Source organism: Eretmochelys imbricata, chromosome 14, assembly GCF_965152235.1.
Source record: "Eretmochelys imbricata isolate rEreImb1 chromosome 14, rEreImb1.hap1, whole genome shotgun sequence".
Classification (NCBI taxonomy): Eukaryota; Metazoa; Chordata; order Testudines; family Cheloniidae; genus Eretmochelys; species Eretmochelys imbricata.
Genome location: NC_135585.1, coordinates 3155712 through 3179301, shown reverse-complemented (window position 1 = coordinate 3179301; position 23590 = coordinate 3155712). Strand labels below are relative to the sequence as shown.

Sequence of the window (23590 nt, the reverse complement as noted above, 5' to 3'; positions counted from 1 at the left end):
AGATGTGGGCGGCTTGACCAGTCTGTGCTCATCATGGGCTGGTGGTGGGAGTCAGCTCATGCCTGACAGGTAAGAGGTGGCAGCTGCCTGGGGGGCGGGAGGCTGCCCATGTGGCGCTGGGAAGCTTGGGGGGGGGGGGCACGTGTCTGGGAAAGCCCCTCCTGCAGCATCTCTCCCCTCCCCACTCACTCTTCTCCGCTTCACCCTTGACTGACCCAAGAGCCCGTTTCCGCAGGCAAGGCTGGGCGGGCACCTGGCTGGGTGACGCGGCACCCTGCGGTGCCCATTAGGCCTCCTGGGAGAATCTCTGTCCATCGGCATCCCTGCGGACCCCCCCTCCTCTGGCTGTGGGGCACCGGCCAGGGATGCCTGCTGCTCTCTGCGCAGCTCGGTAGGAGGCGAGGCCAGTGCTCGGTGGATGAATAATTAACGTGCCCTCGTCCCCAATTGGTTTGTGGTATTAAAAACTAATTGCGATCGGCCCCGCTTGTCATCTCTACCTGCGCCAATGTCCCGTTTATTGATCAAAGTCACCCGGTGCCACCATTTATCTTGCTGCGGCAGCTCCCGGAATGCCTCGTTTGTCTTGGTCACAGGCCAGCGCTTCGTTTTTAACCCTGTGTGTTCTGGGTGCTGCCCCCCACGCAGTGCGGGCCCTGCTCCGGGGGGGAGGGCACAGGGCAGACAGGAGTGGGGCAGAAAGGGGGAGGGGAGTTGCACCTGGCCATGGCCTTGGCGGGTGGGGAGAGGAATTTGCTCCTGTACTAGCTGGGATGGGCGAAGTAGGGATGGAGACCTCAAGCCCTGACCCCAGGGGCCTGTGGGCCCTGGCTGGGATGGAGGTGCATGGGACACGGAGAGGTGACATGGTCCCTGACACTTGCTGGCACCTGTGCCTGCTCCAGGCTGGTGAGAGTCAGTGGTTGGCTGGCCTTGGAGGACTCTGCCCAGGAGGCATGGCTGCATGGCCCCTTGGGCCTGCCTGAGATGAGGGCAGCTCGCCCCGTGGGGCCCGTCCCCTGGTATCAATCCAACCATCAGCGTTTCCTGGTGCCCACCCCCAGCTTGGGACGGGGTAGAGCCAGGCCTGTGGCCGTGCAGCTCCCCGCTCCACGCCAGGCCCGCTGCGGGCTGGGCCGGCTCCTGTTTAATTTCATCTCTCTTCGGCTGGGCAGAATTAAGCTGAGCCGGCTGTCAGGACAAAGGGGCTGGTGTGGCCTGGGGGGCCCGGGCAGCAGTGCTGGGCTGAATGCCGAATCCCCGGCCTACTTGCTGGCCTCCCCTGGGGCGGGATCACTTTCCACACAGCGCGGAAACACGAGCAGCTGGGCCGGTGGGGAAGGGGGGCAGGCATCTGGGGTGCTGTGGCTGGCAGTGAGAGGAGGAGACAGAACATTGGACCCCTGCCCCCCAGCAACATGCCCCCACTTCTGGGGGCATTCACACCCCTGCCCGTCGATGCTCGTGGGGAGCCACAGTTGCCCCCATCCTGGTGTCTCACTGCTGGGGTTAGATCTGCCCTGTCTGGGTCCCAGGGCTGTGCTCTGGCCACACCAGCCCCAAAGCCCCATGCAGCGTCCCTGCAGAGGCCTGGCAATGGGGTAGCATCCCTGGCATGGGAGGGGGCCGGGAGAGGACAGCCAGAGAGGAGCTGGGTGCTGCTTGCTGCCCTGGCGAATGGTATTCTATGGTCGTGCTGGGGCCTGGGGGGTTGAGCGTGGCACTGGCAGTCGGGCTCCTGGGGGCTGTAACTGGTCTGCTACTGACCCACAGTGTGACCGTGGGAAGTCAGGTCCCAGCTACATGCCTCAGTTTCCCTGTCTGGAGAATGCGGGTTGGAACTGAGAACACCCTAACATTTCACCAGTCCCCGCCGTTCCCTGTCATCAGTGCACCCATTAATTTCACTGCACCAGCCCGTGTATCAATTTATCCCATCCCTGTGTCTGTCTGTCGAGCTGGGGGAGCAGATGTGTTTGCCATGGCTGCAGGAGGACTAGGGCCAGCAAGACCCCGCTTGCCCTGGGCATCCGGACCGCCCTGTGCCAGCAGCAGGTCCAGCTCCCTTCCTGAGCATGGTGCTGGAGCCGGGCCCGGCGGGCAGGGGGCTGGCGGTAATTGCATTGGCTGCTAATTACACCTCTCTGTCTCTGCGCTTGGGAAGAGGGCAATAAAATTTTGAATTAAGATATAAAACTAAGTCATTAGCCAGCAGCTGCGGGGGGCCGTGCTGGGATTTACAGCCCCCATGCTGCAAGTGGCTCGGCTGGGAGGGGGCCTGGCCCGCAATCAGGCCATGGGGTGACCCTGACCCCACACTGCTGGAGAAGGGGGTGGGCTGCACCAGGCCAACCAAGGCCTGAACCCAGACAGTGCTCAGCCTTCCTGATCTGCCAAGGATCTCAAAGCACGCCCCTGTGTGAGTCCCAGTCTCTCCTCTGGGGAGGCCACTGAGACTCCTCAGGCAGAAGGGGAAACTGAGGCACGGAGCCACCCTCCCCACCTCCCAAGGGACTTGTCTGCAGCTGCAGAGGGCGTCAGTGGCAGAACTGGGAACTAGAAGCTAGGTGTCCTGTCGGCCTGCTCTGAGTAGTGCTAAGGCAAAGCGAGGTCACATGGAGATGGGTCCTGGCATCCAGCTTTCCCCAGTGCAACACTTGGCCCTTGGCTGTCACCGTAACCCCGCCCATGTTACTGATGCCCCTTGGCATGCCCCCCCAGTGCACGGCACCCCCAAATCCTCCCCCCCCAGTGCACGGCACCCCCAAATCCTCCCCTCTGATCCTCACCCCAACATCCCCCAAATGCAGGGCACCTCTGATCCTCCCTCTAATGCCCCCCCACCCGCGCAGGGCACTCCCGATCCGTTCCCCTCGCAGCCCACCCCCAGGGCTTGGCACCCCCCGTACATACGTTAGAGCCCTGCCCCGGTGCCCCGTGCTTGTCTGCCCCTGTGGGGCTGGTTCCTCACTCCATCCCACAAGGCATGAACACCTGGCGCCCAGCAAGGTTTCATATATTTATTCATAAGCCAAGTTATCGATAGAAAAGTTCCATACTAAAAGGCCTTTACATCGTCTGCTGTTCAGAAAACTGGGGTGTTTCCCCCTTTTTTTGTTGTAGTTTTTTAGTGTTTACATTGAAAAAAACCCTCCCCTCGGCGCAGAACGGCCCTTTACACATTTACAGCATAGCGTGGCCACGGGGAGGGGGGCACGGCCACTCGAGGGGGAGGGTCCGGGGGGAGTCTTGCACGCTCAGCAGGAATCTGGGTTACTCTGAGACCACCGGGGGGAGGGGAGGCTCCTTTCTCTTCTATCTGGAGCTTTAGGGGGGGCTGGGACGAGCCAGCGTCCCCCTGCCCCAGTGAGGGCGCGGGTCCCCGACTGGAGTGGGCAGAAACCACAGACAGCAAAGTATTGGGAGAGTGGGGGCTGAGGGGGCACCTCAGAACACATTACATCAGCCCCTGCTGCGGCCCTGGGAGTTGGGACGACTGCCAGGCCCTGGGGCAGCACGGGGGCTTGGGGATGTCTGGTCCTTGGTTGGGGGTGCCCAACCTGCTCAGTGGGGCCATGCTACCCCGAGCTGGCATGGGCCACACGGAGCCCAGTAGTGTGCCCAGTGGGTGCCACCTCCCTGCAGGGCAGGGCTGTCATGGGGGGAGTCGGAGACATTCTGGCAGCCCCTGGGTGGGAGAGCTCAGATGTCTGCACATCACCCCCACAGAGCAGGCGCAGGGGCCGGCCACGGCAGGGGCCTGCTCCTGAGTGTCCCAGCCGGTTCCCAGCGTAGCCCCCGTGGGGGTGGGTGAGCAGGGGGGTGGTGCTTTGGTTTGACTGCAGGAAGCCACCCACTGCCCCTCTGGCTAACTCGGCATGCCAGGGCAATGGGATCTAAGCAGGGTGCCATACCCGCTCCCGGCTGACTCAGCCTCACCTGCCTGGGCACCTTCTCACTGGGGTCTGCTTTCGGAAAAGCCCCAATTGCCCTGCGTGAGCAGCCCGGCTGGGGGGTGGCTGGGGGGTTGCTGAGCCCCACTGCCAGAGCTGCAAGCCTGAGGGTACTCAAAGGGGAAAGAGACATCTCGGCCCCAGCTGGGCCCCAGACCAGGGCATTGGGGCAGCCACGGCCCATGGGCAGCGCTGGCTCCAGCCAGGCCCCTATGTCTTATCCTGAGAGGGTCTGGGTTAGTTTGGTTTAATGGATTAATGGGATTCAGAAAAGAGGTTTGGGGCTGCCCGGCCTCAACTGAGAGGGGGTGCGGTGCTGTCAGGCACCCCTGCGCTTTGTCCTTTCAGCACCCGCGCACCCCGCCGCATGCCCACCCCGCCGCGTGCCCACCCCGCCGCGTGCCCACGTCCACATGCGAATGCCCCCCCCCACCGTCTGCACACATCCACCCACGTCCTTTAACCGGGGTCCCGGCGCGGCTGGGAGCCCCAGGGAGACGCCTAGCCCGGCTCTGTCTCCTGCTTGGGTGGGGCGCGGGTGCATGCAGGAGCGGCAGGTCTGTGCGTGTGGGGGCTGCATGCGTGTGCGTGGCGGGCGGGTTTGGTTCCCGAGGGAAGCTAGCTCGGGCTGTGCGCTCCCTGCCGAGCATGGCCTGGCCTCACTGCCCAAGTTTATAATAATATATATACTCTCTCTGTTCCCCCGTCACAGGGCACGTGCCCCCCGACAGAGCGCCGGGGGCACTAGCATCAGAATAAGAATAAGAATAATACACCGAAGGACCGAGGGAGCGTGCCCCAGGGGGTCTATATTACACAGTCCGGCCAGGCGGGCGCCGTCCCATCCGCGGGGTGAGCGCGTCGGGGCCCTCCCTGCTCCCTCCCTATGTACAGAAAACCCCAGCTGTCCTCGGCCTCAGCCAGGCTGGGGGCAAACAGTGCATTGCAACCCTCCCCCGCCCCCCGTTTGTCTGTCGGTTTCTCTGTTTCCATAAAACTTCCCGGAAGAAATACAATATTTACACGAGAAATAAATAGAATAATACACCTGATTTCTGCTTTACCTGCTGGCAAACAGTCCGAGGTACTAGGGACAGTATGGCTTGAATTCAAATCTCTCCGTGCCTGCCAACGGGAAGGAGAGCTCTGTGTGCAGGTCTCTGGTGAGCCAGGCTGGCTCTGCCCTGCGGCCGGGATCCGGGTCGCTGCTCCGCGGGAGCTGCCGGGGTCGTGCCGCTGGGGGGCGGGGGTTTGCATAATTACCGGGCCTGGCTCCAACGGGCAGAGGTGGTGCTGCTGGGAGAGCTTCCGCGATGTCAGCGCAGCCCTTCCGTTGGCCAGCCCACCCAGAGAGGGAGGCAAAAGGCCCCAGGATGCCCGGCCACTCCTGGCCCCAGTTCCCGGCTCCTTTCCCCTGCGTGTTTGCCGGTGAGTGGCCGGGGGGTGGTTGGTTTGCCCCTGACGGGGTCAGCACAGAATGGGGACGCCGTCGGCAGTCACCAGCCGGCCCGTGGTGGGGTCGTAAGTCCCCGCTAGATAATAGAGGTCCTGGCGGTCCTGGTACTTCTTGCTCCTGGTCAGCTGCTCATAGTGCTCCCGCCCCACCACCTGGCACTTGTGCGAGATGGTTTGCACGTCGTTCTCGTCCTCGTGGCACGACTGGTACAGTGCGTTCTGTGGGCAGAGGGCAGGATGAGGGTCCCCTGCAGGCCCCAGGGGCTTCAGCCACTGGATGGTCTGCTGGCCCGGCCCAACACAGACACTGGGCCCTGTCCGCCATGCTGGGAGCTCCGTGGCATCCTGTTCTGAGTACAGCCCTCGGGTTCTCGGGAAAGGGGCCGCCCTGCGCCCATCCGCCCAGTGCCCCGTCCTGTGCCGGTCCGCCCAGCAACCCCCATTTTGTGTCCGTCTGCCCAGTGCCCCCTCCCATGCCTGGCAGCCCAGCACACCATCCTGTGCCCATCTGCCTTGCAACCCCCGTCCCATGTCTGTCCACCCAGCTACCCCAATCCCATGCCCAGCCACCCCGTCCTGTGCCTGTCTGCCCCATGTCCCATCCCCTGCCCATCTGCCCAGTATCCAAATCCTGTGCCCATCTAGCTAGTAATCTCTGTCTCATCTCTGTCTGCCCAACAACCCCCATCCCATGCCTGTCTGCCTAGCGCCCCAATCCTGTGCCCATCTGCCTGGCAACCCCTGTCCCATGCCCAGCCGCCCCATCCCATGCCTGGCTGCCCAGCGCCCCCATCCACCCAGCTGCCCCTGTCCCGCACCCATCTGCTTAGCACCGCTGCCCACGTCCAGGATCCGTGCCCGGCCACCCGCCCCATCCAGGGTCCATGCCCAGCCGCCCACCCCCTCACCTTGCCGTCGCTCTGCCGCTTGCCCAGCTTGGTCTCCTCGGGGTGGTAGAACCACTTCACCTTCACCACCATGTTGCTGCCCCACGACTCCCACATGCTCTCGATGCGCCCGATGTAGGGCAGGTTGGGCCGGCCGGCCGAGAGGAACACGGCACAGTCGCCGATGCGCAGCGTCTCCTTGCCCCGCACGATGGCCTTGTAGAACAGCTTCCGGGCCTTGCCTTTCATGCCCCTTCTCTGCGGTGGGTGGAGATGCAGTCAGGCCCCAGCTCGCGACCCTCCCGCCCCACACTGGCATCCCGGGCACGGCTGCCCTGGTGAGATGGCGGGGGGGCTGGTAGCGAGTCCATGGGCTCCCAGCAGGACAGGCAGGCCCAAGGCTAGCGGTGGGGATGGGGTGCCCCTGGCAGGGGTGGGGCAGTTCTGCCAAGCCCGTGCCCCCTCAGGCAGTGACTGTGTCTCCCTGGCAGGGGTCTGCTTGTGGAGGTGCTGGCCTGTTCCAGCAGCTCCCCGACCCAAGGCATCCCCGTTAAGGGCGCGCCCTGCCCCTCGTCCCACCTACAGGCAGTGCCCACGCTAACAAGCCAGGGACAATCACATGGGAGGCCTCTACCTGCCCTGTCCTTGAGGCTTCCCTGGGGGTGGGGTCAGACATACCAGGGGCGGGGCCAGATGTTTCCAGGGGCGGGACCAGATGTACTGGGAGGCGGAGGCAGATACAGCCAGGGGCGTGGCCAGATGTACCCAGGGGTGGGGCCAGATGTACCTACCTGCGTGGGGTTCCCCGACCACTTCCAGAGCTGCCGTGCCGGCAGGAAAGCGGAGATCTTTGGCCGATTTTCCACCGACGGCAGCCGCTGCCTCCGGGAGAACTCTTTGGCTTTGGAGAAGCTCAGGGCCTCCTTGCGCTTCAGCTTGGCCTTGGCGCTGGCGGCGGCGGCCTTGGCGATGAAGCACCTCTGCGGGGTGCTGCTCTTGGAGTGCAGGGCCTGGGGCTGTGCCAGCAGGGTGGGCACGGGGTGGGTGAGGCAGGTCTGCAGCAGCAGGGTGGAGTCCTCGTCGTCGGAGCTGTAGGAGGAGTCCTCGTTGTCGGAGGAGCACAGGCTGGAGGTGGAAATGGAGCCGGAGGAGGAGGAGGTGGAAGAGCCGGAGGAGGAGGAGGAGACCGAGAGGCGCGTGATGAAGCGCGAGGGCACGTTGGCGCCCAGCCCGCCGGCCTCCTCGTCCTCGTCCATGTCGGAGTAGGAGCTGTGGCAGTCGCTGTCACAGTTCAGGGCGTAGTCGGCCTGGCCCGAGTACTTGCGCAGAGCCAGCCCCATGGGCAGCTGCTGTATGGGGGCCCGCCCCTTTTTGTCCTTGCCCACCAAAGCTGGGTGGGCGTAGCCATGGCTGGGCAGGGGCCGCTCCAGCTTGGGCCCAAAGTCCTTCTCGCTCATCAGCAGGGCCTTGCAGTTCTTGTTCTTGGGGGACGTCACACCCTCATGGTCCAGCTTGACCAGGTACTCGCTGCCCGACTTCCTCCTGCCCCCCTTGCCCACCTCCGCCTCCAGCCTCTCCACCTTCTTGGCCCGCAAGAGCTTCTGGGCACTGGGCAGAACCAGGCCGGCGCCAGCACCGAAGGAGGCGTACGAGCTGGCGATTCTGCTGAAGGAGTCGGCACCGAAGCCATTGCCGAAGATGGGGGTGGCCACGCTGTGCACGGGGAAAAGCGCCTCTTTGGCCCGCAGTTTCTTGCTGCTGCCATTGAGCTGGAAGAGGTTCTGCAGCACGGCTGGGTTCTTGCTGGCCGCCTTCCGCTTGGTCTGGGCCACCGCCGACCAGCTCAGCAGGGGGCTGCCACGCCGGCCCAGGAAGTGATCAGCCGGCGGCAGCGCCTTGGCACCCATGGCCAGCACATCAGCTTTACCTGCCAGGGAGGGAAACAGCCAGGTCAGGGCGATGGCTGGCCCTGGGTGCCAAGGCACTGCTGTGGCTGGGAACAGCTCCGGGCTCTGCCAGGCTCCTGATCCACAGCCAGAGCCTCCCAACTGTGCCACCCCCGGCACCGAGCCCCGCACACGCGGGTCCCCAGGCATGGCTGTGCCAATTCAGCTCTCAAGTCGGGGACGAATGCGCTGGCTGGAGAGGAGCAGGATGCCAGCAGGGTGCATGTGGCCCCCAAGGTGCAGCTCTGCCAGCCCAGTCTGACTTGCAGCCCCCGGCTACCCAGCCCTGGGCTCCACCACCCCAGCTCTGCTGGTGCCCCTCACTCCCGACCCGCAGCTCCCTGCTAGGCCAGTCCCAAGCCCCTATGGAGTTTCCCTCCAGGGAAGAGCGTAGCTCTGCTGGCTGGCTTTAGCAGAGCAGGCGAGGGACCCTTGGCCCATTGGGAGGCTAATTCCCAGCCCCCAGCTCTACCTACCAGCTTTCTCTTTGCCAGCGGCCTTCTTGCTGGAGTTCTTGGCTGGCTCGGCGCTCTCACGCCCGTCCACACACAGGCTGGGGACCGCCTCGCTGGGCGGGGGGGCATCGCTGGAAGACCGCTTTGTCCGCCGGCATGTGCTGGATACCAGCAGGGCGGGGGAGGGCTCTGTGCCTGTAACCACAACGAGCGTCAGGGCTGGGGAGGAGACTCGTGCCCACAGCCAGATGGGCCAGCCCAGGCCCCAGGGGCAGGGAGACCTGGCTGAGTCCCTGCCCAGCCCCCTGGCAGTGTGAGGCCAGTACTCTGGCCCTGCATACCCAACTTGTGCCTCTCTGCGGGGCTTCCCCCAAACCCCAGGCAGGGCACGGCCCCCCGCCCCCCTTCGGGGCCCAACTGAGCGGCTCACACTGGATCTGGTAGTCCGGTGGCAGCAGGCGGATGTTGGACACCGAGATGTGGCCCGTGTCCCCGTCGTCAAACTCCACCACCACCGAGTCCAGGTCCTCCTCCTCCTCATCGCTGGAGGGACCTGGGGGGACATGCTGTCAGTGCGGGCAGAGGGGAGGGGGAGCCCCAGCGCTGGGTGAGTGGGGGGGGCCACCCCACTGCCAGAGCAGCCTGGTGCCCCGCTGAGGACAAGGCCCTGAGCAGGTGAGGCTGCACCAGAAGCAGCAGACGGGGGAGGGACGCGCTGATGGCATGGGCATCTCTGGGCCACAGTCGCATCCGCATGCCGCACAAGTGTCCTCCTCCAGCCAGGCCCATCTCCAGCTCCCCCCGCCCGGCACTCGCTCTGCGCTCCCTCTGTCTAGCCCCGGCATGTCCGCAGGGCCATGTCCCCGGCAGAGCTGAGCTCCCAGCTGTGTGCCAGGGAGATGCTAGCCGTGCTGACCTCTCCTCTCGCTGCCCCTGTCCGGAGACCCCTGCCTGGCACCTGAGCACCCACCAGCCGTAGCTCTGCATTTCTTAGCCCCAGCCCAGGAGTGCTCGCCCTGCCCCACGGCCCAAATGGCTCCTACCCCCACGCCTGGGCCCTGGCCTGCACCCTGCGGGCGCCTCACCTCGCACAACGTTCCCCGGGTAGAGGCAGCGGGATTTCTGGCTCCAGTACGCGCACACCCTGGCGCCTGGTGGGAGGTGGTGGCTGGACTGGGGTCTGACGTCCAGCACCTGGAAGGAGACAAGAGCGCGAGTCACTGGGGGCTCCTCAGCAGGGCTGGGGCCTCCTTCCCCTGCAAAGGGTGTGTGTGGGGGGGTGTCTGTCGCACCACCTGGGGAGAGCTCTGCCTGGGAAGTGCACACGGGGCAAAGAACCAGTGGGGTTCTGGGGCAGCTAGTCCTGGTGTGCTCCAGCCGCTGCCCGGGGTGCTCTGCTGCTGTCCCGGCCTGGCTCCCGTCCCCCGCTGGCCCCAGCGCATGGTGCGCGCCTGCCCTTGTTTGCCCCCCCGCTGTCCCGGCTGCTCGTCAGCCCTCCCTTCCTGCCCGCGCTTTGAAGGCTGCCCTGCACAGATGGCCGGGACCTTCCGATTGTCTGAGGCAGGTTGTTTCCCACCCCGGGACTCCGGGCCAAGCTCTGTGTTTACCCAGGCTGAGCAGAGCACTCACGGCTTCCTGCAGGAGCTGCTCCAGGGAGTAGATCCGCTGGCGGTTTCCTCTCTCCCCCTCGATGACAACGCTGTAGCTGCAGGGGGGATTGAGCGAACAAAGGGGTCAGGCCAGCGCGGCGGGAGGAAGGGGCTCGCCTCTGCTTTCGGAGCTCACCCAGAATGGGGAAGGTGGGACATCCGGCCCGAGAGGCCTGGAGCCCAGTGAGTGGCTATGCTGGACGAGAGTCTGGGGTCACAGGGCCAGCCTGGTAATCCAAGGGCCTGCCACAGCAGCCGCGCAAGAGACAGGACCAGGGTGTGGGGGGCTGGGCAGGGACAGGACTCATTTCGTATCCCAAGAGCGTTCCCAGAGAACCATCGCTTTCAGTGGCCTCTCCGAGGGAGAACGGCAGGGAAAATCCAAAGGGACTAGACGGGAACCCACCCTGGCGGGCCAGGGGCATCACAGCAGCCCCACCCGTGCAGGGGTTGTCTGTCCATCCGTCCATCTCCTTCCTTGCAGGTCTCCCCCCCGCGTCTTTCCCCCATGCCAGCGTGGCCCTTACATGTCCGGAGGCTGCAGGGTCTTGACGCTGCCGGCATACAGCAGACTGTCCTCCTTGGGGATGAGCACGTGCAGGCCATCCCGCAGGTCCTCCTTGCGGATAGTACAGGAGTGCGCTGGGGGAGAAGATGGGGCATGAGTCCCCCAGGCAGCCAGTGCCTGCCCCCCTGCCCACACCGTGCCCGCAAGGCAAGCCACACCACCGTCACTCTCACGCTTCACGGCCCCTCCCGTGGCTTAGGGATCCGGAGCATGCTCATTAGCTTCTGGGGGCTGCCCACGGGATGCTGGCTCTTGTTACAGAGTGCTGAAACAAGCCGTGGGGTGCACTGTGCCCCCCGGGATCCTGGCCCGCCACTCTGTGGCCCCACCTCGCTCCAGGGATCCCAGAGTGCTGCAAGACGTAACTGGATTGAGCCCCACTGCCCCACACTTGAGAGCCCCATGGTTGAAACCGAGGCACAGAGCAGGGCAATCACACACAAACCCAGGCGAGGACCCAGGAGTCCTGAGTCAGGTGCCTTAGCATTGACTCCTCTGCCCTGGACCCCCCTGAGCTGTGTCCATTCATCCCACACCCCAGGCTGCATTTGCTGGAGAATGGCGCGATCTTCCCTCATCCCCCAGTGGCCTGGCAGCCCTGGGCTCTGCCTGGGTGGCTGAGCTCACCGTGGGCTGCGCCTTGCTCAGCCCCCAGCCGAGGGCTCTCCTCCTCTTCTGAGAAGCTGCTGTTGTCGTCAAACTCGAAGTCGTCTTCCACGGTGAAGCTCTCCAGCAGCTTGCTGACCGCCCGCCCCTTGCACTGTGGGGACAGAGTGCCGGGGAACATGAGCAACCCCCCCATTGTGGTCTGGGGGCCGCCAGGGAGCCCCTCACCCAGCCCCCAGCCAGGCCACTGAGTGCATCGGTGGCTCAGCCAGGCCTTGAACCTGGGTCTCTCCCGACAGCACCAGCAGGGAGCTCAGCTCTGCCTGCAGCCAGGCCAGCCTGAGGAAGCAAACGTCTCGGGGGCCTGGGGGAAGCCTGGGAGCGTCTGGAGGGAGGGATGGCCCTAAGGGGCTTCTCCCTACTGCTCCTCCCAAACCCCAGTCCCCCCTTAAGGTCCAAAGACAGCCCTGGACAGGACTCCAGCCCCCGCTGCCCTGAGGCCAGCTCGGTCTCTCCAGATGGCTCTCTGCCCACAGGCCCCTGACCAGCCCCTTATCTCTGGACGGCTGGGTGGCTGGTGACTAGTCAGGGGGCTGCAGGTAGCTGGCCTCAGCGTCTCTTCCCAACCGTGGCAGGTTGGGCAGGATGTGGTTCAGGGCTTGGCTCCTATGCCACAGACTAGGGGCCATGGGGGCTGCTGCCAGGGGTGGGGGAGGGGTTGCTGCAGTGGGGGTGGGGGCAGGGCTGGCAGAGGTGGTGGAGGGGTTGCTGTAGCAGGGGTGGGGGCAGAGCTGTCGGAGGTGGGGAAGGGGTTGCTGCAGCGGGGGTGGGGGCAGAGCTGGCGGAAGTGGGGAAGGGGTTGCTGCAGCGGGGGTGTGGGCAGGGCTGTCGGAGGTGGGGAAGGGGTTGCTGCAGCGGGGGTGGGGAGCAGGGCTGGCAGAGGTGGAGGAGGGGTTGCTGCAGCGGGGGTGTGGGCAGGGCTGTTGGAGGTGGGGGAGGGGTTGCTGCAGTGGGGGTGGGGGCAGAGCTGGCAGAGGTGGCGGAGGGATTGCTGTAGCAGGGGTGGGGGCAGGGCTCATGGAGGTGGGGGAGGGGTTGCTGCAGCGGGGGTGTGGGCAGGGCTGTGGGAGGTGGGGAAGGGGTTGCTGCAGCGGGGGTGGGGGCAGAGCTGGCGGAAGTGGGGGAGGGGTTGCTGCAGCAGGGGTGTGGGCAGGGCTGTGGGAGGTGGGGGAGGGGTTGCTGCAGCGGGGGTGGGAGCAGAGCTGGCAGAGGTGGCGGAGGGATTGCTGTAGCAGGGGTGGGGGCAGGGCTCATGGAGGTGGGGGAGGGGTTGCTGCAGCGGGAGTGGGGGCAGAGCTGGCGGAAGTGGGGAAGGGGTTGCTGCAGCGGGGGTGGGGAGCAGGGCTGGCAGAGGTGGGGGAGGGGTTGCTGCAGTGGGGGGCACCTTGCCTTGCTTCCTTACCTGTTTGGTGGCCACCTTGCTCTTCACCTTGCCCAGCTTCTTGCCTTTGCTGAGGATGGTCTTGGCATTCCTGGGAGAGAGGGCCAGGGCCAGCGCCCCGTTCTTCCGCTGCCGGGGAGGGGCGGAGGGGGGTGGGGGTTAGCGCACAGCCAGCTCCTGCCCGCGTCCGGCCCTGGCAGCGCATGGCTGTGGCCCAGAGACCCCCAACCACAGCCCACTGCCCTGCACCAAGCAACACGCCCCCCACCTGTGAGCCCCCAGCACTCATCCACAAGAGCCCTCCTGCCCCCTGCATTCACCCACAGGAGCCCCCAGCACTCACCCGCAGGGCCGACTGCAGCACCTTGGTCTTGCGGGTGGCTTTCTTCAAGCGCTCGCTGGAAATCTTGGCCCCATCCTCCCTGGGTGTGAACTGTCTGGAGTTGGTGCCGGGGAAGGGGCTGTTGCCGGCTGCCAGGCTGCCTGCGCTGGATTTCACCAGCTGCCGCAGGCTCTCCTTGGGCTTCCCCTTCAGTTTCTTCTTAGCAGCCCCCTCGCAGCCCCCTGTCTTCCTCCTGGCGGGCACTTTCTCCAGCTTCCCCACGCCAGGCTTCCCCGGGCGCCGCTTGATCTTGACTTCGCCCTCTGGGCTGGAGATTCGACAAGGCCCTGCAGGGAGAGAGGGGAGAGACAGGCTGCTTAGGCCAGGGGTCCTGATGACTGCCAGCCTGTGCCTGTCCCGAGCCCACCATGGAGCAGGGGCCCAGTGCTGGCATGTGGGCCAGCATCCTTGGGCACCCGCAGGGGAAGCAGCGACTCCTTTTGCACAGTACCCCCCGACCCAGTGCTCTCCCTGCACTGACTCTGAACCATGGCCAGCCGGCCACACGTTTCCATCAGGGCAGCTGCCGAGCAAAGCATCTGGCTTCGCTCGCTGCCTCCTGAGGTAGGCAGACGGGGCAGGTGCTGGGTACAGCATGGACGGTGCCAGCATGAGCCCCTCCAACGTGCTGCCCCTGCTCTGGGCAAAGGCAGCTCAGCCTCCATGGCCTGCCCCCCGCTCAGGAGGGTCTGTGCCAGGGGCCCCCTGCCCTGTGCTCCCTGCGCCTGGCACCTGCCAATCCCCGGTACCCCCGGCCTGCCTTTCCCGTTACCTAGCAACCCCTGCCTTTCCTTTTTCTTCTTCGCCTTCTGATTGGCCTCCATCTTCACCACCGAGGATGGGGAGGGCCCGACCACGGCGGGGGGCACCGAGGGAGGCAGGGTCTCGTCGGGCGACAGGGCGGCACCGTCCTCGCTCTCGTAGTCTGCGTCTGCAGGGGGAAGCCAGGCCGGGAGAGGTGAAGAAGAGACTGCAATGGCGGGCATGAGGCTGAGCACCAGACGGAGGGGGCATGGGGGGCCGTCCCCACCCAGCCCCGTCTCCCCACACTGCCCTGCCCGGCCCTGGGATCAGGGAGGGACCCACTGGGCAGCCGCAGGGGACTCAGCAAGTCCCACATGGCAGGACATGGGGTGCGACCTGATGCCCGGGGAATTTCAGCCGAATTCGCTCAGCTCCTGCCGGCAGCACCTGGCCTGCAGCCACAGGCCAGCCCGAGAGTGGCTGGGGGAGTCTCTGGAAGCCATCCTGGGGCTTGCCTAGGGATACCCCCAGAAGGGTTGGGTGGCCCCAACGCAGTGGCCAGTCGGGAAGTAGGATCCCTCCTGTCAGGAGCAGAGCAGAGCCATGCTGGGCAGGGCTGGGCACCCGGGAGAGGTTTGCTGCAGCCAGACACAACCAGGGCCGGCACACAGAGCCTTGGATTTCCTCATCTTATCTGCCCTTCCCACTTCTCTGCCCCTTCACCTGGGGAGGACGCTCCCCGGGGATGGCACCTCCTGCTCCTTCGCAGCGAGAGCTTCCTGCTCCAGCTTCCTCCTTCCTGCATCCTGCCCAGGCGGGCCCCTCTCTTTGTTCTGCCGGACCAAATGGCTTTTGGGGAGAGGAAGCCGAGGGTTTTTCCCAGTCTTGTGTGTCAGGGCCTGGCTGCCCGATAACCCTGCCTGGCAGCTGCGGGCTCGCCCTCAGGAACCAGCCCCGGGCCAGGCAGACAGAGCTATTTTTAAATTCCTCATCCCACAGAGATTCCTCCATCCGTTGGCCTCCCCTCCCCTCCCCTCCCTTCCCCCAATAGCTGCAGATATAGCGCTCACCTCTGTGCATGGCCCCCAGCACTGGGGAGCCCCCTGCCCCTCTCTCAGAGCCAGCACCCCAGGGAGCCCACGGTGAGCATGGCAGAGCAGCAGCAGCCAGGAACATCTCGCTGCCACAGCAGCCCTGCCCTGCCAGCTGCCCTGTGCCCAGGGAGGGATGCCCCTTCCCTCACCCATGGAGCTGAGACTTGTGCCCAGGGCCTGCCCGGAGCAGCAAGGGCCTCCCTGCAGCAGTATGAAGGGGGGGCAACCCTAGGGCTGGGTGCCAAGGGGACCCAACTGTGCCGTGGCCCCGCACCCTTGGCCTGTGCCCTGCCCCACTCCCGTACCTGCGCCAGCTGCCCCCGCGCTGGGCGTGGCTTTGAAGTGAGCAGTCTCCCGGCTGCCCAGGTCCTGCTGCGGGTACTTGGTGGAGGCCGCGGCTTTGGTGCTCTTGGCCCTGGAGAGTTTCTTCTGGATCCTGCTGCCGGGGCTGGGCTCTTTCCTGCGGAAGGGGCTGATGCCCGCTGGGAGCCCTTTGCTCTTCACTTTCTGCTTCAGCTGGGAGACCTTGTGAGCCGCCTTGGCAGCGAGTTTGCTCTGGGAGCTGCTTTTCTTGCACCGCACCTTGTCCTGCGTGGGCCGGAGACAGCACAGCCCTGAGCAGCCACCAGCCACCCCTGCGGGCCCACCCGACACACTCTGCCCTGCCGTCCGGCCCCTCACCAATGACTTCCCCCGTCCCCCGAGCCAGAAGAGGAGCTGGTCTTCCCAGCGGTGCTCATCCCTGCTCCTCCCGGCTGGGGCTGGCTGGAAATGGGGCCCCCCAGGCAGGGCCCCATGTGTGGAGCAACCAAGGCCCCCCAGAGACCCTGAGCACCGTGCCCAGCGCCCTCCCCCAGCATCCAGCTGGAGGCTCCTCTCTGGGGCAGGTGGTGTGGCTGGGCCAGGCTCTGGGCTGGCACCAGTTTGGCCCCCCATGTCCCCCAGCCAGCCCAGTGGGGCTGTTCCCGGCAAGAGCCTGCCAGCAGCAGACACTCACCTGGGCGCCCTTGAGGCCGCTGTAGGTCGCCTCAGCGATCCTGCTCCGCTTCCTCTTGGGCTCACCGTCACTCCGCAGCTCCGAGCACAGGAGGGACAGGCTGGTCTTCACGGCCCTGTGAGCGGGGGAGAGCAGCCCTCAGTGCACCGGGCAGGCAGAGCCGCTGAGACACGGGCCTTGTCCCGGGGTGCCGGCAATCCAGTCCCGCCACCAGCCTGCCCACCCCGCCGTCTGCCCTAGCCTGCCAGGAACCCCACCCCGCCGTCAGTCCCACCCTGCCAGGAGCCCCGCCCCACAGCCAGCCCCACCTCAGGAACCCTGTCCTGCCGCCCACCCGGCTGCCCCAGGAATCCCAGCCAGCCTCCACCGCAATGTCAGCCCCACTGCCAGGCCCTGTGGCCCTGTGCAGAGCCTGACCTCCCAAGCTCCCTCAGCCAAGCACTCTCCCAGGAATGCTCCTAGCCCAGCAACACCACTGAGCCTGGGGCCCTGAGCAGCACCATGAACTGCACCCAGCACCAGGCAGCCTAGCGGGGTGGGGGAGGGATCTGCCTTGCCTCCACCCGGCCCCTTTTCCCAGAGCCATGTTCTATGGAGCCAAGGCCCGTGACAAACAGCTGGTGATGAGCCAGGTCCATGCTGGAGCACAGAACCAGAGCGGCTCCAAACTCCCACCCCGGCCTGGCACTGGGTTCTTGTCCCAGCGATGCGACTGGGGGCAAGATGCCAGGTCTCTCAGTGCCTCAGTTTCTCACTGTATAAAATGGGGCTATTGTGACGTCTCTGCACCCCTAGAGGGGAACTGGGAGGCAAAATCCATTGTGGTACTTTGAGATCCTTTGAGAGGCTGCACAGACAATGCGAAGTGTTATTACCCTTCAGCCTCCCTGGCACTGGCCCTGTGCCCTTTCCTTCCCTGGCAGATGTATTGGGGACTGGGGGTGGGGGATGGGCTGCTTTGGGATCCCCCCACCCAACAATGAACACAATGCAGGCCGCAGCTGGGGCAGGCCAGATCTACCCCCCGCACCCCTACCCCGCAACTGCTCCCCTTTTGGGGGCAGGGAGTCCTCTCCCTGGGACATTCCTGGGCTTTTGTGCCTTCCTGCCACATTCCTCCAGAGCCCGTGAGGCGGCTGCTGCTGGAGCTAATTAATACGGGGCGGGGGGGGGGGGGGAACCAGCTCCACGGACAATCGCCTCTTTCACCAAAAATGAATGGCCATCCCCAGCTGTCAGGGCGCTTTATGGGCACGGGGCTGGCAGGGGAAAGGCTGCTCCCACGTGGGGCTGGCCCGTCCCGTCCCGTCTGAGGATGTCAGTGCTGCCACTGGTGAGCGGGGGGGTGGTGAGACCCCCCCGAAGACTGTGGGAGATGCACAGGTGCTGCCCTCCCGAGGCTGGGGGCATTTATTACTGACTAATTGCTTTAGTCATTAGACAGCAGTAAAAACCAGGCAGGGCCAGGGAGCAGCAGCTGGGCCCAAGGGGGTGGGGGATGGGTTGGGATGGGAAGCAGGTCACAAGTGGAGCAAGTTCAGTGGGTATCAGCCCCCCCTTCCTCCCGAGCACGCAGATCACAGCACCTCCCGGGGAGCAGCACACAGAGACGCTGTGGGTCAGGGTGCCAGAACCAGCCACGCCCCCCCATCCCCACTGTGCAATCAGCTGGACAGACCCTGGGTCCCAAAAAACACCAGTGCCCACCCTGGCGGTTCCACAACCCTGCCTGCGGCTCTGCGGGCACTGCCCGTGCATCTGGGCACGAGCTGGAGCGGCCACCCCACCGGGATTTCAAGCCCAGGGGTGGGTGTTGGAGAATGCCCCCACCCGGGGCTCCCTAAATGGGGCTAATTTACCTTCCCTGTTCATTTCTTCCCAGCGCTGCTGCCCACCCCAAACCAGGGCATCTCGCTGCTCCAAGGTCTGGCACCTGGAGCCCCTCCATGCCAGGAGCGGTGCTGAGCCCCAAGCTCCAGGGAAGCTGACTTTGCTCCCCTGCTCTGGCGTTCCTGGCTAGGGTCTGAGGCTGTCCCCTGGCCCCGCAACCACAAGGCAGCTCCTGTTCACACTCCTCTGGCACGGCCTGACGCTTCCACTCAACCTTTTGACCCAGCGCCCTTGGGTGACCCTAGCACCCAGTGTCAGCTCCAGGCAGCAGGGAGGGAATCCCCAGCTAACCAGAGAGCCAGGAGGGGAGGCAGCAATGCTCCCAGCTCCCCAAGTCACCGGCCGGGGCCCTTGGGCCTGCCAGGGAGGAACAGGGCCCTGTGAGGAGATTCCACGGCCCAAGGCCACAGCTTTGCTCCAGGGGAGTGTCTGGCTTTGGGAGGCATCTCTGCTCAGACAGCTCTGCGCCCGTGGGGAGCTTGAGGAGGCAGGAATGTTAGTGATAGGACAGCAGCCAAAGGGCCAGAGCTGCAGCTGCTGGAGAAGCCTTTGTCTCATGGCTGTGGCCAAGATCCCACATGTGGCACACAGGAAGGGGCAGGGCCTGTGTGTGGGGCTGCAGACTCACAGCCTGCAGAGGCAGATTTCCTGGGGTGCGGGGCCAGTGCATGTGGCAGGGGCATCTGTGCAAAGATGTGCGTGCACACAGGGTCACAAGCAGTGTGTGAGCTGGGGGGTGTCAGCACGATGGGTGCAGAGCACGCAGGTGTGCAGAGTGCAGGGGTGAGCACAGGGAGTCCGCCGCAAGGCCGTGTGTGGGCGCATGAACATGGGGCCTGGCTGTGTGCAGTGGGCGGGTCTGGCCAAGTGGAGGGGTGTGTGATTGTGCACTTGTGTGTGTGCACTGGAGCACAGACGTGTCTGTGTGAGGATGAGCATGTCCATGGGTATGCATTGGAGCACACGTACGTGAGTGTGCCGGTCTGTGTGGCTGCATCCGTGCAGGACAGTGTGTGTATGAGCACACGCGTGTGCAATGAGCAGCAGGAACACGCCTTCGTCTGGCCACCGCCCGGGTAAATGGCACAGACCCATCTGAGGTTCCTGTTGGGTTCTTTATCAGCAACTCCAGGAAAGCAGAAGCTCCAGTGACTCTGGCCCATGCACCAGGAGAGGGAAGTGGCCAGATCTGGAGCTGGGAAGGAATTTCCAGGTGTGCCAGTCCCCTGGCCTGGGCCTCACCATGGTATTTTCTGCCCCTCCTTCCGCACCCGAGAGCTGGCAGCTCGGGCAGCCCTGGCCGGCTTCTCACACGAGGGCAGTCGTGCTCAGCCCAGGTATCTGTGGAGGAGCCTGGAAGCCCTTTTCTCCAGTCACCAGAGGACACAGACCTGCTACAGGCAGTGCGGGGCTGACAGGCGGGGCACTCCAGCGGTGCCAGTCGGGCAGCGCATGGTGTCTCTGGGTGGGACTCTCCTCCCAGGGAGCTGGCCCTGTGTTCAGCGTACTGTTTTTCTGAGGGCTGCAGAGCTTTGAGGATGGGGGTGGGGGAGATTTCTCCTCTTTCCCCTGGACTGGGCGGAGGGAGCAAAACCAGTTGTCCAAACAGCCCAGGAGAATTCCCACCAGCCATATGGTCGAGCCATGTTGCAACCCTAAGCCAACACGAACTGCTTTTTTTTTTTTTTTTTTTTAACTCTAACCTTCACTCCATTTGCTAATGTTTTGTGACATAAAACCTCGAGATTAATTTTTTTTCTCTGTCTTAATTGAAGGAACCATTTAGTACAGATTTAACTATTATTACCAAATCATCAGGATTGATGCACGGCATGCACACACTCCAGTCATGTTTGGACTAGCTCGGAGGATTTATGCAAATGGGCCTGCCGGGAGAGGCAATTTGTAGCAGAGAAGGACAATTATACAGGGCCCGTGAGTGCGAGAATGACTGCGCCGGGCGGCTAATGGATAATAATAAAGCGCCAGCAGCAATGAACAGCACTGCAGCGTGACCAATGACTTTATACAGCACAGATAAAGAGGCTTTTATGCAACGCTGCCTTCCCCTTCGAAGCAGGGGGGCTCCCTGGAACAGTGCAGGCAAGTCGGAACCGCTCGGCTCGGCGATGGGCTGGGGAGGGAGCACGCCGTATAGAGAGGAAGGAGGAAGCCAACCTTGCAGCCAGCCAGCCCTTTCTTCAGCCCCATTTGGATCCCAGCGCGCTCTGCCGATTGCACACCCGGTGACCGCATCTCCTGCCCCCAAAACACTGCCGTTTCTGGGGATGAGGAGCCATGAGGCGGGCAGTGCGACGCAGAAGCAGGAAGGAGAGCAAGGACACCAGGACATGCTCCTGCCGAGTGCAGGGGGCCGCAGGTTTATAGTCCCAGTTGAGGCCCACACACACACAAGGCAGTGCCCAGCACTCGGCGTGCCCCCACCAGGCCCTGAAGGGCTCTCTGCCCTGGGGGCTTTCAGCCTGGGGCTCGCTAAGACAGCCAAGCAGGGGCGCCCAGAGACACATCTACCATGCCGGGGATGGGGAATGAGCCCCCACCCTCGCATGCCACAAGGCAACGTATGCAGCACACCTCCTGGAGCCAGAGCACAGGGCTTCCTGGGGCCGAGCGACCCCCAGAGCCAGGGGCCCCAGCTGCTGGCATAGCCCCATAATCCCTCCCCGAACAGCACCACACGCAGCGTCACTCACTTGACTTTCCTGCCGTCAGCCCTGCTGAGCGCGTTGTTCTGCCGCAAGGTGCCGAGGGTGCTGGAGTGCTTCCGTTTCCTCGGCCGCCCCGGGCCGCGCCGCGCTGGACTCCGCGAGCTCTCGTCGTGCCTGTGGGCACCAGCCACAACAAAAGCAGAGTGATGCCAGGAGATTCCCTGAGAACTCGCCCCCTACCTGCCCTCTGCTCTGAGCTCCTGAGTCTTCTCCACTGACTGGATCATTGCATGAAGTAGGCTGAGAACGGCCCCAAACTCATCACACCAGTGACTTTTCTCCTGCCTTGTTTTTCTGCTGCTATTACAGGTTCTCCTTGGGGCTCTGACACCTCCTGGAACACCAGGCAGTGTTTCCTTTGTGCCGGCTTCCCCCCGCTCCGCCCCACCTACCCCACACCCCATCCCCTGCCCCTTTCACAGACTGGCCTCCTGGCCCATGCCCTGCTGTCACTGTGGGAGGGGGTGGGGCTTTAAAAGGCCAATGGGCAGGGGTGCGCAGAGGGGGACGTACTCATGGTCATGCCGTCGCTGCAGTTTCACCAGCTCCCGCTGTTTCTCCTTGTAACGGCGCTGCAGCTCCGCCAGCCGCAGCCGCATCTCCACCTCCTGCGTGTCCAGCTGCTCAATGGCGGCCTTCAGGGGGCAGACCTGGCGGGGCAGGCCCAGCGTCAGCGTGAGGCAGGAGAGCCAAGGGCCTGCAGGTTGGGCGGCCAGGCATCATGTCCCCAGCTGCTCCCTTCATTGGCATCACCAGCCTGGCCCCCCTTCTCTGCCTGAACCGGCCTTTGGAGCCCAGCAAAGGGCCAAGGGCAGCAGCAGCTTTGGCTGCCCGGTGGGGAGAAGCCCGGGTGCATTCCCCTTGCAGCTGGGACAGCCCCTCTCTCCAGGATCCCAGGTGCAAGGGGGGATCCATCTGTCAGGGACGGGCCACGCCTCCCAGCCAGCAGGTCCCCATGGCTCCAGTTCTCATCGTCCCAACAGGGCGAGGCACCTGGGCCCCTCAGGGAGGAGCCCGATGGGTGACCCTGGCGAGACAGGGAGCGCCCTGGAGTCCCCATGTGCCAGGGAACGCACTTAGCTCTGGAGTGTGGCAGGAGCCGGGCAGGGCCCTGGGCAACCCCAGACTAAACGCTGGGTGGGCCCTTCGACTGTCGGTGGGCCCAGGGCCCCAGAGGCCAAAGGGAGGCTGGGGGAGAGAACACGGGGCTCCCAGGAGCAGAGAGAGATGCCGCCATGGGGCCCTGGGGCTCAGAGAGGGGAAAGGGCTTGGGGGCCTTTCCCTAGGGGTTGCTGGTTGGAATCCAGGCTGGCGCGTGGCTCGGGGGGGCCCTGGCATGTACTGCAGAGGCTGGGGGGGCAGCACTGGCTGGGCAGCAAGGTTGGCACTCACGGGTTTGGGTTTGGGAGTCCAGGTGTATTTCCGTCGCAGGCCCCGTGTGCGGGGGGCCAGGGGGGTCGCCAGGGGGCTGAGGCAGGGAGGGCTGCTCTCTTCACCGGCCGCCTCCACCAGGGCAGCAATGGTCGCCAGGTTCCGAAGGTTAACGGCCACCAAGTCTTCGTCCTCTGCTGTGGGGAGCGGAGAGGTCAGGGGAAGCAGAGCTGCCCCCCAGCAGGGATCAGCCCTCCCCGCTGTCTCAGAGGCACTCAGTTCATTAGCTAACAACCCCACCAGCCCACCCCGCAGCACCAAGCAGGAAAGGAGCACAAAGTGGGGTCCAGCCCCCGAGGGCCTTTTGCCGCCCCGAATGTCAGCGCCTGCTGGCAGACCCAGCCAGTTGGTATAGATGGGCCCTGGGCCCGGGCACCAGGCTCCAGAACCTCTGCCATGGGCATTGGCTACCTCCCCTCCCTGCACTGCCCACTGCCTGGCTCCCTGCCCCGGGCCAAGCCTGGCACTCTGCGGCTGTTTATTTCTGGCATACCGAGCAGCAATCCAGCCGAGGGGAGTTTACAGGGACACCAAATACCTTGGCCTGAGGGTCCTGGCAGCCACCTGGCGGGGGGCTTTTCCAGGCCAAAGGTTGTGTGATGGCAGGCAGGAGTCAGGGTTGGCTATGGGAGGGACAGAGGGAGGCAGAATTGGGGGAGAGCTTGGATGTGGGGGGCAGCCAGCCAGGCCTTATCCCAGGACAGGCTCCAGGGGGCAGGGTCCTGCAGGTGCGGCTGGGGGGGGCGTGCGGGATCGGGGTCCCGTGGGTGTGGCTGGTGGGGAGGGGGCAGGGTCCCGTGGGTGCAGCGGGGGCGGGAGAGGACAGGTTCCCCAGGGCCCAAGGCAACATAGCTTCTCCCCAGGCTGGTCCCGTGCTGGATCACTGGAACGACAAGGCCCAGGGACAGCATGATGCCGGAGGCAGGGGGGGTTCAGCACCAGGGTCTGGCCCATCGACTGGGCTCAGGAGCCAGGCTCAGTGAGGACGGCTGCGCCCATGCGTGTGCGTGTGATTGGCATGGGCTGTGTACGAGAAGCGAGTGCACACATGGCGGGCAGCATGGGGAAAGCTGTGTGCTCCGTGCGCGGCTGGGCGAGTGACGCTGGCTTTGGCCACACCTGTGTGAAAGGCGTACTGCGGGTATGCTCCTGCCGAGGACCCGTGCACGTGTGCAGGGGTTTGCTGGCCTGGCACGCTGAGCACGCCTGTGTGAAAGGCGTACTGCGGGTATGCTCCTGCCGAGGACCCGCGCACGTGTGCAGGGGTTTGCTGGCCTGGCACGCTGAGCACGCCTGTGTGAAAGGCGTACTGCGGGTATGCTCCTGCCGAGGACCCGTGCACGTGTGCAGGGGTTTGCTGGCC

General features: G+C 64.7%; 1 protein-coding gene across 1 annotated transcript in view; it reads right to left on the bottom strand.

Annotated features, from left to right (window-relative positions):
- Window positions 1-4362: 4362 nt before the first annotated feature.
- The window catches only part of BAHCC1 (BAH domain and coiled-coil containing 1), a 76555-nt gene continuing 57327 nt past the window's right edge, over window positions 4363-23590 (bottom strand). Inside the window, exons 12-28 of the mRNA XM_077833773.1 lie at window positions 22189-22364; window positions 21310-21446; window positions 20782-20910; window positions 16178-16292; window positions 15486-15768; window positions 14115-14273; window positions 13304-13629; window positions 12982-13089; window positions 11541-11673; window positions 10873-10987; window positions 10326-10401; window positions 9782-9890; window positions 9127-9249; window positions 8718-8891; window positions 7087-8222; window positions 6317-6553; window positions 4363-5627 (exon numbers count right to left, since the gene is read on the bottom strand). Coding sequence (XP_077689899.1) covers window positions 5421-5627; window positions 6317-6553; window positions 7087-8222; window positions 8718-8891; window positions 9127-9249; window positions 9782-9890; window positions 10326-10401; window positions 10873-10987; window positions 11541-11673; window positions 12982-13089; window positions 13304-13629; window positions 14115-14273; window positions 15486-15768; window positions 16178-16292; window positions 20782-20910; window positions 21310-21446; window positions 22189-22364 — 3743 coding nt within the window. The 3' untranslated portion in view covers window positions 4363-5420. The remainder of the gene's footprint in view (window positions 5628-6316; window positions 6554-7086; window positions 8223-8717; window positions 8892-9126; window positions 9250-9781; window positions 9891-10325; window positions 10402-10872; window positions 10988-11540; window positions 11674-12981; window positions 13090-13303; window positions 13630-14114; window positions 14274-15485; window positions 15769-16177; window positions 16293-20781; window positions 20911-21309; window positions 21447-22188; window positions 22365-23590) is intronic.